At 39.8% G+C, this 14,042-nt stretch overlaps 1 protein-coding gene across 5 annotated transcripts in view; it reads right to left on the reverse strand.

Moving 5' to 3' along the window:
* SHANK2 (SH3 and multiple ankyrin repeat domains 2) overlaps positions 1 to 14,042 on the reverse strand; it is a 315,788-nt gene that overhangs the window by 138,785 nt on the left and 162,961 nt on the right. For all 5 annotated transcript variants that reach the window (XM_065065546.1, XM_065065547.1, XM_065065548.1 and 2 more), the window contains one exon: positions 4,552 to 4,627. In XM_065065546.1, the coding sequence (XP_064921618.1) occupies positions 4,552 to 4,627 (76 nt within the window). The remainder of the gene's footprint in view (positions 1 to 4,551; positions 4,628 to 14,042) is intronic.

The raw sequence follows: 14,042 nt of genomic DNA on the forward strand, positions 1-14,042 counted from the left end.
TTAACTAGACTTCCGAAGAATATTTATAATACTTTGGAAGCTTTTTCTTGATCCCAACATTGCCCATCCAGCCTAGACAAGAGAGACCCAAACAAACATTTTTCCTGACAAACTCAATGGGATCCACCCCTGTCTTTCCAAACCACTGACCTGTGGTTGTCGTGACCACAAATACAGACAAGACACAAAACTCCAGAGCCATGTCAAAGGAGTCTTACAATAACTCCTTGTGACTTTGTTGGTACATCTGTTTTTTAGGATAAGGGGTAATGGTTTTAAGTTAAAAGAGGGGGCATTCAGACTAGATATAGGGATGACATTTTTTGCAATGAGGGTGGTGAGAGCCTGGCCCAGGTTGGCCAGAAAGGAGGTGGATGAACCATCCCTGGAGGCATCGCAGGCTGGACAGGGCTCTGAGCAACCTGAGCTGGTGAAGATGTCCCTGCTCATGGCAGGGGGGGCACTGGGGGAGCTTTCAATGTCCCTTCCAACCCAAACCATTCTATGAATCTATGTTTTTTTCCATACCTGCTTTCTGCTCCACGCTGTGGAAGATGGACTTTGCCCATCCCACTTGTCACCTCAGCCCGACCCAAATGTCCAGGGACACGTAGTTAATCCTACTTGTTCAATAAGAACTCCTGCTGGTGTAAGAAACTTTACCCTCTCTCACATATACACCATTACAACACCCTTCCCTTCAACATTCATCTATCTGCACCAGATGAAAGGAAAAATGATTGAAAGTAATTAGTTCTTTAAAAGTTTTAATAAAATAGTAAAGGAATCCATGTAAAGGAGCGTCAGCAGGAGCAGCGCGTGACAGCTGCGAGAGACAGCATCATTTCTGCATAACAGAATTAATGCCGCCCGTCAGCATTTAAAGCCGATAATACATTAGACCTGGTAGTTTCAAATACTATATTTGTATGATATTTAATGACTATTTGTACTGGCAAGCAAGTCTCGCTGCCTTTCTACATATTAGCAAGCATACTACCCATTTTTCTGAAGTATTAATGTATGGCTAACTGATCTCTTATGCAAAGCTGAAACAGGATTTAATGAACCTCCATTACTCAAGCTGCACATTTTCCTAAAGATGAAAAATGCCGTGTACAGTGTATTTTCCTGCATGTGAATAAGCCCATTAATACAGATTTCTGAACAGAGGGTTTCTACTCAGCAATTTTTGCCCTTTGGGAGGGGGAAGGAAAAAGAGGAGGGAGCAGAATCTTCCCCTCACTCCCCCACATCAGCCCCAGAATGAGCTGCAAGTATTTGTGAGCATTTTGGTTTCAAAGCTCTTCTAATACAGAGGCACAACTGTCTTCTAACAAATGTCTATTAAAAGTTAGCTGCAAGCAATTAAATCTGTTTTACTATGTTCTTCACTTACTTCGATAGGAAAGGATAACTGAGAGAGCAATCACAGCAGCACGAATTCGGAAATATCCAGAACTTTTGGTACTTTGACATCTTGTTTGCCTATTTTAACAATTTCCCTCCCTGAAGAAGGCCATGCTAGGAATTAAATCTGTATATATTAACAAGACATCTTAATCTCTAGTCAGATTCTTCAATGCAAATTCTTTTTCTTTACCAGCAATACGTAAGCACCAGTAAAACTACCATTTAGCCACACAAAAAGCTGATTTCCAGCCTCAGCCAAGTATCTGAAATGCGACTTCGTGAGCTATTGCAGTTTTAGGACAGCGAGTCCTCAAAATCTATTTTGTTTAGGAGAAAAGTATCAGAAGAGCGTTTCAATATTTATCATGTTTGTAAAGGATGAAAAAGGAAGATCACCCTTCATCATGGTAGGTGTTCCCTGTAAATACATCATTACAGTGAGTTATTATATGTGCCTCAGAGAAACAAGCTTTTTCTTTCCCAGGAACCAACTAGGTTTGGAAACATGCACACCAAAACCACTTTTATTTTCATTTTCCTAGTGTAATTTTACAAAAATTCTAAAATAACCGTACTTAAAAGTGTGTTAAGCAAGTCTAACTTTCCACTGCATTTCTTGGTATTTCCCATTAATTCTACCCTCTCAATTTCCACTTGTTCTCCTGGACCACCTTTATTACTCTTCAAAAGGGGTCCACTGGGTTTCGGACTCTCTGTGGAAACTATTCTTGATTTTTCCTCAAAACTTTGCTTTACTCAAATGCTGCCAGGAGAAATCCAACACTGCTTTCCTTCTTACTGCTCAGACAATTAATTGATGTCAGAATCAGGAGCGATTGCAATAATAAGGCTGTATAAAAACTACCGTTCTATCTGGCAAACTCTCCTGCTGAGCTGTAGACCTGAACCAGGTAATGTAAATCTTTTTGTAAGTTTTGCTATTGCACTGCAGAAACCCAATAACTTACAGCAATAACTTACAGGGAAAAACAAAACCAAACCACACACACACACACACACAAAGGAGAAAAACAAACAAACAAACCAAACAAACAAACAAAAAACCCAAACCAAACAAAAACCCTATCAAAAGCAAACCAAACCAAACCCCATCAAAACCAAACCAAACCAACACAATCTCAGACCAATCCAAAACAAAAACCAAACCCCAAATAATAAAAAAATAAACCAACAATCTTCTCCTTTTCCCCCCAAAATCCCCAAACATATCACACAAAAGCAGAGAGTATAACAGTATAATCCACTGATCCCCAACAGCTCATCGGTTAAAATACATTCTTGAGCACCACTGAGATAAGGTTCAAGCCCTTGATGTGAATATGGCTTCAGAATAACCTCTATAAACAACAAACTACTGCCTGTTTCAGAAAGGCAGATGGAATTGCTCACTCTCAACAATGGACCAGGATTTTTCAGGAAAAGGACAACAAAAAGTGCTTTAGAATCAATAGCTCCCCCACCTCCACCAAAAAAAAAAAAGATAGAAGCAACGTTTCCAAATGAAAAAATCTATCGTTAGAAAGTACGAGTAGGTTTCCAAGGGGGACTGTTTGGTATCTCTGAGACAACATGCTGTGGCCACAGCTTTTCGTTTTACAGAAACAATCCTACCCGTTAACATTGAAATACAGAGACAAGGCTGGGAATTCTACAGAATAATGATCATGCGATGAATGTTGCGAAAAGCCAACTCTGCTCACTGGAAATGTAACTAGGAACCAGTTCAGCTTGCTCTGCAGAACAGTTCTGTGTTCTGCAGAGCAAGAAGCCCAACAGCTTCTCTTGACACCTGTATCATTATTAGACCACCTCGTCAATCACACTGTTGTCCAACACTGCAAAGTATTTGTAACTTGGCTGATCGTGACAGGGGAATACGCAAGATGTCGAAATGGGGTTTCTGTTTCTAAGTCACCACAGTAAGAGTTGATGCCCCATAGTACACCGTGTACTGTAATGGGAAGACCAGAGCCACCAAGATGGGATGATTACCTCCAACCAACAAGCATCTTATTCCTCCCTGTCACCAAACCTTCCCTCTTCATCCAACATCGCAAAGTTCTTTCAAATCCCAGCTCAAGGGACTGCAGATTTATATATTTTTCAAATATTTATAAACAACCAGCAGGTCCCCAGCCCTTCAGAGCTCCACACACCCCCCGTCAGGAACACAGCAGGGTATCTTTGGTACCCAAACTCCTTCAGCTGACCTGAACCACATCCTCCCTCTTCAAGTTGTTTAACTGGCACAGACACTACGCATGACCCTCAGAACAAGGATTAAGATCGCATTATCAAAACAACAGTAACCACATTTTCTGCCCTTTTTAAAAAAATAATGTGCTACGTGAAACTCTGCCATCATTATTTTACACATTTCAGAATTCTTCTCCTACAAAAAAAAGGTGTTTTCCTTGAAAACTATAAAAAAACCCAAGCTGTAATTAAACAGTCAGGAGAAAAGCATAATGATTCCACTAAGCCACCACAATTTTCTTAAGATGACACCAACAGCTGACTGAGGTTCTCCACTTTAAAAATCATTCTTTCTACCAGAAGTTGGCTGTATGTCCAAAGTACACGCGTGTGGGAGAAGAACCTGCTTAAAAATCGCGAATACTCAGCAGAAATTGCAAATCAACGATATAATTTCTAATTTCTAAATTCCTCATTTCTAACAGCGTAATTTCTACTTAGGATCTAAGATACCGCTCAGAACAACAAACCACAACATTTTATTTTGGTTTTCTTGTCAGCAAGTCTGATTCTGTGAACAGATATAGAAAGGCTGATCTTGTGAAGTACCCAGCAACTTAAGTGGTCCTTGACTGCAGAAGCAGCTGGAACACACGGCTGCTGTGAAATGCTGATTTCTTTCTCCACTATGAAAACAAACCAGTGATACTCACTGCTTCATGACTCACTATTTTTGTAGACCCATCCCATATGAAAAAAGTAAGCTGTGATAAAAAACAGCTGAGATGTAGAATGATCTCAAGAAGCTCTGTTTAGTAATCTGCTTCCCTCTTCCCCTTTAAAGTCTAAATCAAAAGTAACAATTAATAAAACCCACAAAGGTTTTGTCAACAGATTGCGACCAAAAAGAAAAACTCTTACCTTGAAGCATCAAAGCTGTCATAGGATCCAACCGTGTAGTGTCTGAATAGTTTCTTTGTTCTATCTGTTCGTGTTTCTGCATAAAAAAAAGAGAGAACTTTTAATAATACTCCCATAATTCTTATTCAAATGTTGTTTAAATTTGTAATTTCAAAGTGGATTTTCTGCTGTGCACCAAGGAAAGAAAACTTGCAGTACTTCATAGAGTCACAGAGTGGTTGAGGTCGGAAGGGACCTCTGGGGATCACCTAGTCCAAGCCCTGGTCAAGCGGGGCCACCAAAGGCCAGTTGCCCAGGACTGTCCAGACACCTTTTGAATATCTGGGCAACCTATTCCAGCATTCAGGCACCCTCGACAGTAAAAAAGTGTTTCCTAATGTTCTCCCACAGTTAATTAACATGGTTTCAAGACACTTTGAAAAATATTTTGACTTTGGAGTTGAGACATTCTTTCATCATCTCACACACACCAAGTGAATAAGGAGAACTTCTTGTAGATCATGTATCACATCATTCACACATTCTAAAGTTCCACCTGCATTCTCAGTGGCAAAACCTTTGCAGAAAGGTTGGAAAACTAGCCAAAAGAATGCAAACCAGTATCTTTTGTTTAAACACACGCATGCACACAAAAGTGGAGTTATTTCTACAGTTTTACTAGGCATATAGAGAATGGAGTAGGGCGAAAAGTACCTGCCTACATTCATCGTCGTCAATCAAATCTCACAGTGGGTAGCGCTATGAAACTCGTACTGCTATTCTATAGCAAAAATAAACAATCCAAACAACTGGGGGATACGGGGTGATGCAAAAAAAACCCCAAAACAAACCAACAAAGAAACACCATATTTGGGAAATATGAAGAACAAAGGAATAAGATACAACAATATATCTACTGAAAGAGGTCAAATATATTAAAATAGGGAAAGATGCAGAAGCTACTCCAGTGTTTGGTTGCTTTAGTTTGCACAGAAAAGAGCACAATCTAAACGGTTTTCACTGAAAGGTTATCACTGTATGTGTATGTATACAGAAAAATACATATATAAAATTACACTTCTGGGGAAGGATGAAAGGATTGCAGAGGATGTAGGTAATTAATTGTTATATTGTTTTTCAAAATGACAGGAAAACACAAGCTTACTTCCAAAGGGGCTGTCAAATTAAGCAAAAGTTTATAAAAAAAAAAAGAGAATAAGGAAACTTCTTTGGTAGCTTTAAGTATTACAATAATTGTTCAAATGTATCAATTTTCTGAGTCTTATTCAGCCTTTACCACAATAATATTTTAGTGCATTCATTTTTCCTCAGAGGAGCATTTTAGTATGGCCCCTTTCTATACCGCTTCCCATTCAAGGGCAGATACTTCTGCAGAAGCTGTCATTTCTGAGACAGGAAAAGCCTTGCCTAAATACAGCTTGGTCCAAACCGCAATCACGTTAAGTTAGGCTAACAGACATCAAAAATCAAATTGAAAACTTTCTGCTTCAGTTTGCGACCATGAAATTCTCATCTGCATGGCTGAGGGATCTTGCGCTGAAGGAACAGCCTTGACTCCATCCAAGCAGATTTGATTAGTTTTCCAAGCCAGACACAGCCCTCAAGGTGCAGTGTCTCCATGTCACAGCTTTCAAGGATGCTCAAAATTACTGTGAGAGGTAGTGCTGCCAGATGACCAAGTGCTAGTTCTGCGGAGGGAAAAAAGACGTCAGTGCAGGATGATGGGTTTTAAACACGGCCAAGGAGCAGGTGGCAGAAAGAAGTATTGGGAGGAAGACTTTGGGAAGGAAGGTTGACAAAATGCATCCTTCTTTGCTTTAACCAGTACAGTTGACACATAACTGGATCATGCCCCCAGCTGGAGACATAAATATAAATATATAAGTAATAGAGAGAAATTATGGCTGAAAATATGTATGCAGGTTGCAGCTGGCTAAGTTATTTTTTCATAGCAGTGCACCAATTTGCAATATAAGAGTACTAAGAAAACATGGAAGTATCTATAGACATACATTTTGTGGAGACTAGTCAGCCTCCTTCCTACAGCATGGCCCAAGAGGGAGAAAATATCTACTATAATATGAATCCTACTTGATAGTTTTTTATAGGCTTATTTTTCCCTTTCGTCATTCTTTCGCAACCTATATTTTCTGCCAAATAGGCCTTACCCTTATACCCCAGGCTGCAGCTCTTACTGCCCTCACCCCCTTTCTGGAACACCCAGAAAGGACAGAATGTGCTCCAGGACTCACCTGGCACCACCAAGACCCAACCAAAGCTCAGCCAGGCAGCACATCGGCCGCAGGAATAAAATGAATAAAAGGGAATAAAATGAATAAAAGTGAATAAAAGCATAGCGAGCAGCAATGGCACCCGAGGCTACAGGACAGCTGCTCCAAGAGATTGGGCTTTGAAGCAGCTCACTGTACCTTTCAATATGCTGTAAGGGGTTCAGTGAATTTTATGGATCACACTTTTGTTGCTAAGTTTACAAGTTTAGCTTCAAAATCCAGCGCCCTGCTGGGACGTGGAAGAAAGTGACCTGCACGAATTGCAGGCTATTCCCCATCGAGCACCATTCTTTTCCACACCATTCTAAAAATCAGATTAATACCAAGGGACATTATCAGAAGAAACAGCAAAACATAAACCTGGATTCTACTGAGTTTACTGCTGGCCTGTATTCAAAAGTCACTTATAAATAATGAAAAGAACAAATGATGAAGAATATTTTGGAAATCTCAAATGCGCTGCTTGAGCCCTAAGGAGCCAGATGTTTCTTCTGCAGAAACTGTTTTCTATAGCGTGATATTTCAGTGCTATTAACGAATACAAAGTGGGTGGGAGGAACGGAAAGGCGCAGTAAGACAGAAAGCTTTGTTCAGCTCCTCGGTACTGCAAAGCCAGCACTCTTCAGCTGCAGCTTGTCTCTGCTCCATCTCTCCTACCCTTCTGCTTCCCCCCACTTCTTCATGCGCTAATGGATTCACAGGGATTATTTGGGAAACCATCAGCCTTACAAACCCCTGGACTCAAGGCTAAGTGTGGCGTTTCCCAGGTTGCTAAGTTCTTTAATTACTCTCTTTCCCTAATGCCTGACTCAGATTCCAGCCTGTCCTATTATGCAGCACGAGTACAGACGCCCAAAAGGGTGGGAAGGATCAGGGATCTGCCATCAGAATCGGAATACTGTGAAAAAGAAAGATGAAAAAAAGAGTTCAGTTCTCTAATTGGATTCAAGAATACAAAGAATCTATAGGTGATTTTAGACTAGACAGAGAGGTGGTGGGTGAACCATCCCTGGAGACATCCCAGGCCAGGCTGGACAGGGCTATGAGCAACCTGAGCTGGTGAAGATGTCCCTGCTCATGGCAGGGGGGGCACTGGGGGCACTGGTGGCACTGGCACAAGGTCCCTTCCCACCCAAACCATTCTACGATTCTTTGATTCTATGATTCAAGTGTTTAACAAATGCTTTTCTGAATTCAAGCCATATACAGCCAAATAGCACTATTGCAGGCAGAGCTGCAGCAAGGGGTGAGTTCCAGGTTTTACTGGATTTTTACCCATTCTCGTGTCCCCAGGTTTTCTGAAGACCAGCACTTTCAAACAGAATGCTTTGCAACAAGTTAGGACCACCTAAGACTAACAACCCTATCAACATTTATGGGGTCTTTACCTGTGGAATCTTTTGAGAAGTTCTTTTTAAACTTGGTTGCAGACAGATTAGAAAGACTAGCAAGAAGATACAGACAATAAGGTCTAGAAAAACATTACTTAGCATTGTGCACATTGCTGCATTATTACCGAGAAGCACATCTGTCACCACAGATGAAAAGTCAGTGCATAAAGTTGGATCTGTTCAAAGGTTTTTCTAGGGGGTAGAACAAAACACCAGTGTTCACAAAAATGGTCTAGTTTCCTCTACATTGACAGAACAAAGGAACATTGGTATATCATTTGAAATTTCTGGATTTCTTGAGAAACCCATATCTCACTAGAGTAACTCCATTGTATTTTTTCCTAATATCTACAGTTGGTTAGAAGGCTTTCTCTCTACAGACCTTCATCCATCTCTAGGTTCCAACAATAAGACATAACAGGGCACGAAGCATCAGGATAAAGGTCAGAGCTCACAAATCCGTTCTCAAAGTTCTGCACGGCTGTTCACAGAGTAGAAACCATTTATGTGAAAAGGAAGGCTCCTTCTACAGCTACTGAAATGATTTTCCATAGGAACACAACATCACCACGAAGCTCCCCACTTTGTGCTAGGAATCACCACCTGAAAGGTTTTATTTGCATCAATTAATACGCCATCTAGGAGCAATGCGAGTCCTAGTGTGATGAGAGCCACAGAAGAGGCTGCAAGGAACAAAATAATGCGGCAAGTTTTTTACCTGGTCCATTCTCCACTGAAGCCAATGGAGTTGCAGTAGAAATAAGCTACTTGCACAGTGCAATAGTGGTAATACAAATAATAAAGCCCTAGCTTTTCCTTTGTGAGAATCATTTATTGTTGCAGACATTTCAGGAAGCAATAGATTCAAACCAGAATGTAATTTCTAGGGTTTGAAGAAAGGTGAACATTGAGAAGATGAGAAGATGCAGGTGAAAAATATTTTCTCCTTTTCTTCCACCTTAGGAGGAACGATGGCTTTCCTCAACCCAGAAATATGTGTATGACTTCCCTGGAGCTTGGCTGTGTTCACCTCAGAACTGACCACAGGGCTCCAAAAGTGCCTGCAGACATTATCAAAAGCTGAAAATATCCCTGACATGAAAAGCAAGAAATAAAATTTGGCCTCTAATCCACAAAGACATATAACTCCATGCTTGCTCTATTTCTTCAGTGATTAGCACATAACTATTGCAGGCGTGTTACAACAGACAACCCAATTACCACACTGGCACTATTATTTTGTAGTAGATTGCTTACATATTTGATATTGTTCAGAAGAGTAAAGGCCTAGGTGAGGGGGGGAAATCCCAAGGCAACTGTCTCCATTCCTTTTATTCTTCCTGCTGCTCTTCGCAGGGCATTTTGGTGGCTGTGTTTCCTAGGAAACTGCGAGGGATCGCTCTGCCGGTGGGGATGTTGTCAGCCGGCTTGCCAGCGCTCCGGGAAGGGCTTAGAGGGATCGACACGGCCATAGGATGAACAAAGGAAAGAAAATTATAACAGCCGAATTTATGCTGAATATTGGAGAGGCAACATGGAGCAGCAGATGCCGTCCGAACTGCTCAAGGTGACGCCAGGTTATTCTGCTGCTCCAACCAAGTTATTCCACTTGTTATGCTAGCAGAATTTCAGAAATGGGTTTGGTCTGTTCTAAGCCAATTTCTGGCAAGAAGAAATAAGTCTGGACACTAGGAAATGCCTTTTCCAACCTGAACAACAAAAATAAACAATAAAATTCAAAAGTGAGAGCCAGAGCGCTTCCCTTTGCTCTTCAGCTTGGAACACTAAAATCAACAATTTTGCACCACCCCAAATCATGACGCTTTCCTTTCTTCCCCACTGGCGTCTCTGAGAGATATTTCATGAATACAATTGGTAGTTACAGACAATCTTTGCTAAAAGAGGTTCAGGTGCAGCACTTGGCATGTGTCTGATGATGAGCAATAGTCAAGAGTGGCAGGAAGCAAAGGTTTTTGCTGTGGACCTCCTTCTTCTTCCTGTGGAAAAAATACCTTCACAGTTGTGTTAGCGGTTAGAACAAAAGTTACTCAAAGCTGAGGAAAGCAGTCTAAAATTCTTTGTTACTACCAGGTACACAGATAATACATAAAGTTAATAGAAGTTCACAATTCAAGTGCACCTGTGCTAGCCATTACCTATATATTTGTTTTGCAATAAGACAGTGCATGTATCTTACAAGCCTTTTCTAAAATTGATCCAAATGTACCACAAAAAAAAATGACCCCCTCAAAAAAAGTGGCAAATGGGGTTGAAAACTTCACTAAAAACATTTATTTTCCTATCCCAAGTACATGCACACTCAAAATATCTGCCCTACTAAATGATGCCAAATTATGTCTATTTTAGAGGAAGCAACAAGCACAAAGACGTAGCAGGTTTGTTAGCAAACCCCTGTCTTAAAAAACCTAACTTGAAGTGCATGTTCTTATCCTAAAACTTGTTTAGCACATTTTCCCCATCTATTAGATAAACTAAGTATATCAGTGTATCACAGGCCCATGCTGCTTTGGAATAACCAAGACCACATGATGTGTTTGTCAAAAAAGTGCTATTTTATGTGACCAGATTAACAAAAGACATAAATTAGGTCCCCACTTGCTTCACACAAAGGCCACAGACTACAAATTGAACTCACAATGTTACTATCCAATCGCAGCATGACTAAAGCTTTGAAATGTTTTGATTTAGATGATAATGTAATATACATTTATGTGACAAACAACGTATGAAGGAAATAAATGTCACATCTAGGAAGGCAGAAGCATTTTGTCACTGAAGAGACGCCCTATTCCTCCTTCTCTATGCGTTGCAAGCTTAACTTTCAGATTTTTACTGATTTAACTCATTGCTAGCTCAGTATGCATTTTGCTGTCAAATAACAAGTGATTTCCTTGCTAACAGACACACTACGAACTTTGTTCCAAAAAATAATCAAATCGAAAGCAAAAAAATCTTCATAGCACATACTGTGAAGTCTTAACAGGCTGTTTTACTTATTCCCTTTCCTCCTTAGCAAATGGAGATTTATCAAAACTAGGATTTTCTATGAAATACGGTACACTAATATCTTCATAAGTAAGAAAGTTTTTCAGGCCTGTGACACAATTGGTTAACATAATATTTCATATTTCTTTCTTTGAACAGTCATTTGAGCCATAGAAGAAGTGAAGGTCAGGGTTCCTCCTCCAAATCAAGCTGAGTAACATCCTGGATTCTAAACATCTGTATAAAAAAATGTGATCAAGAAAAACAAATGGAATGTGCCTCTATGTGATCATAGGATCCTTGTTTTTTAAGAACAGAAGTTGTTGCACTGAATGGATCAGAGCGCTAGCTCCTCCTATGTATTTTCTTTAAAATCTGGACCAGGATTTCCCTCTCTCCTGAATATTATTATGGATCATTTTGAAGTTGCAATGAATAAGGAATTCATTAGATGTGTAAGCAACACATGCAATACAGCCTGCTTCTCTTAAAGGAGTATTAAAGCTCAGAAAACTGGAAACTGCAGGTATGTACCACCCAAGAATTCAGAAGAAACCACAATTATCTTTTTCAACTCTTTGCAAATCTGAAGTAATAACATCATCACTTCGTTAGAAGGGATAAACTATGAGAAGCAAGAAAAAAGAAATATATGATGAAGGTATTATACACTGTAAACTAATTAAAACCTTTAATTCATAATTCACTTTTCTTATTAAGCGTGTAGATGATTTTTTTTAAATCCCAGTGTTTGGTTGATATGGTGCTCTCAGACAATTTTTCTTTCCATTGAAGCTGTGAAATAGCTAATCTTATGTGGTTTTTCAAGTTTTCCAGATTTGAGAAGAGGCGTAAAAATGTCCCAAGGACAACTCCTTGACTGGAATAGCAGTTTTCAAGATGGAAAGGAAGACCAACGTTGATTCCCTCCTGCATCCTTAGATTAGTTGGAATACAGTGAATTAGCTTACAAAGGAGAGTGAAATAGCTCATCAATGGAGTGAATCAGCAAGTTTGTTTCCAAGAGAAAACTTAATAACTGAAATATGCAAGTAACATTATGGAAGAACATTCACTTCCCATGTCGTTAGTTTTCCTATTATTTTATCAAAAAGCTCACTTGAAAAATAACAACAAGCAGTTAAAATGTTTGCGTCTTATGCTCTAACACTGAATAAAGCTCACAGACCTGAACAGGGGGAAATGAGTATTCTTTTAATTTTACCAGCTATGTATACAATTCTGTTGTTAAAGCTTAAATCCGACTGGCAACAAAACTTCATCTGCTTGTATTTGTGTCTTATGAAGTAGCAAAGTTATATGTACATTAAAATCTGAGGTCTCCCCTGTGTTAGGGAAACTGTTGTTCATCTGTTTGCAGAGCCGGTGCAGCAGGCAGTTTATTCTTGCATAGCTCTTCCCTCATTTAATGAATATTTTCAAAATATGGTAGTGCCCACTCGACTTTTCCCTACGAAACTCTTCTGCTGGGGTTCTGCAGAACAGAGATACTACCAGGCAGCTTTGTGTCATGGATTAAATTACTCAGTGCCTGGAACAGCCACAGTCTGGGTGTTGTCATCAAAGGAAACCAGTTGGGAGAACATTTGGTTTTTCCCCTCTTTGCCCCAAAATTCATTAGGCTTTACAGACTTTGTTGCTTGAAAAGAGATGGATGTTGAGCTGGGCTGGAAACAGAACTCAGCTTCCAGTAACCACACATGGAGTTGGTCCATTTGCACATGTTTCCATCATTGCTGAAATGTGCAGGTTTTATACAAAATCAGGCCCAACATAAAGCAACTTTAATGCACTTTGCTTAACACTTTGTTGCAGACTGGCAACACGTAATGTATAGTTCATTAAAAAAATCAGTTCTCATTGTCAATTCCAAATTGTTCCTGCATATATAAATAAAGGCATCTTGTCTTTCCAACTTAAGCAGAACAAAGATATCATTATTCGTTGCCTGCTGGCAATATCATCTGTTGCAAAGATAACTTATCCTGAAGGTCAGGATGGTTTGTTAAACTACAAAGCTCAGGTGGCGTGATGTTCCGGTTCTTTGGAGCTGATTTGTGGTACAAATGTTTGTAATCCTAACACCTTATTTCATATTTTCCATCTTTCCTGCAAATATTCTAACAAATCTCTCTAGCGTTCTCACTGATAACAGCAGCAGAACCCAAACTGCTGGCCTGTAACAAAGGGCAGGAGTCAGGTGAAACTCGGCTTAAGAGTTAATAGCAGGATTTTATTTTTCACACTCAGTAGATGCTAATTTTGCAGTCCCCAACTTCCAATGTTTCTGCATATTTAACTTTATGCAAACCCTAACTTCCAGTATTTCTACAGTTGTCATTCATTTTAAGTTATGAATATATGTCTGTGGAGCAGCGAGGACCATTTAAAGTCCCAAACCAGCACACCGAGACTTTGCAGAATTCGTTGCCGGTATGCTAACATGATGTTCAGTTTATCTCTATTTCTAATTATGGCCCTAAAAAATAAAAAAAAGAAAGAAAAGGCAAACAAAAATCAACCCATCACCGTTCACAAGGGAAGAAACCTGCTTTAGGTTCCTGCAGACACTCAAGGAGTGACAGCAAGTGGCTCTTTCCCCACTGCAGGCATCCTCAGATGTCACACAACAAGAACCAAAACCTCAGAATAGCTTTCTCATTTTGGTCAGTTCTACTTATTTAACACCAGCTTTGATATTTATTTTCTGATGAGAAACAACACAACAGAAAGCATATTAATCAATCATTTTCACATGGTTATAAGCCTGCCACAAGAACCT

This window comes from Columba livia, chromosome 5 (genome assembly GCF_036013475.1).
Source record: "Columba livia isolate bColLiv1 breed racing homer chromosome 5, bColLiv1.pat.W.v2, whole genome shotgun sequence".
NCBI classification, from domain to species: Eukaryota; Metazoa; Chordata; class Aves; order Columbiformes; family Columbidae; genus Columba; species Columba livia.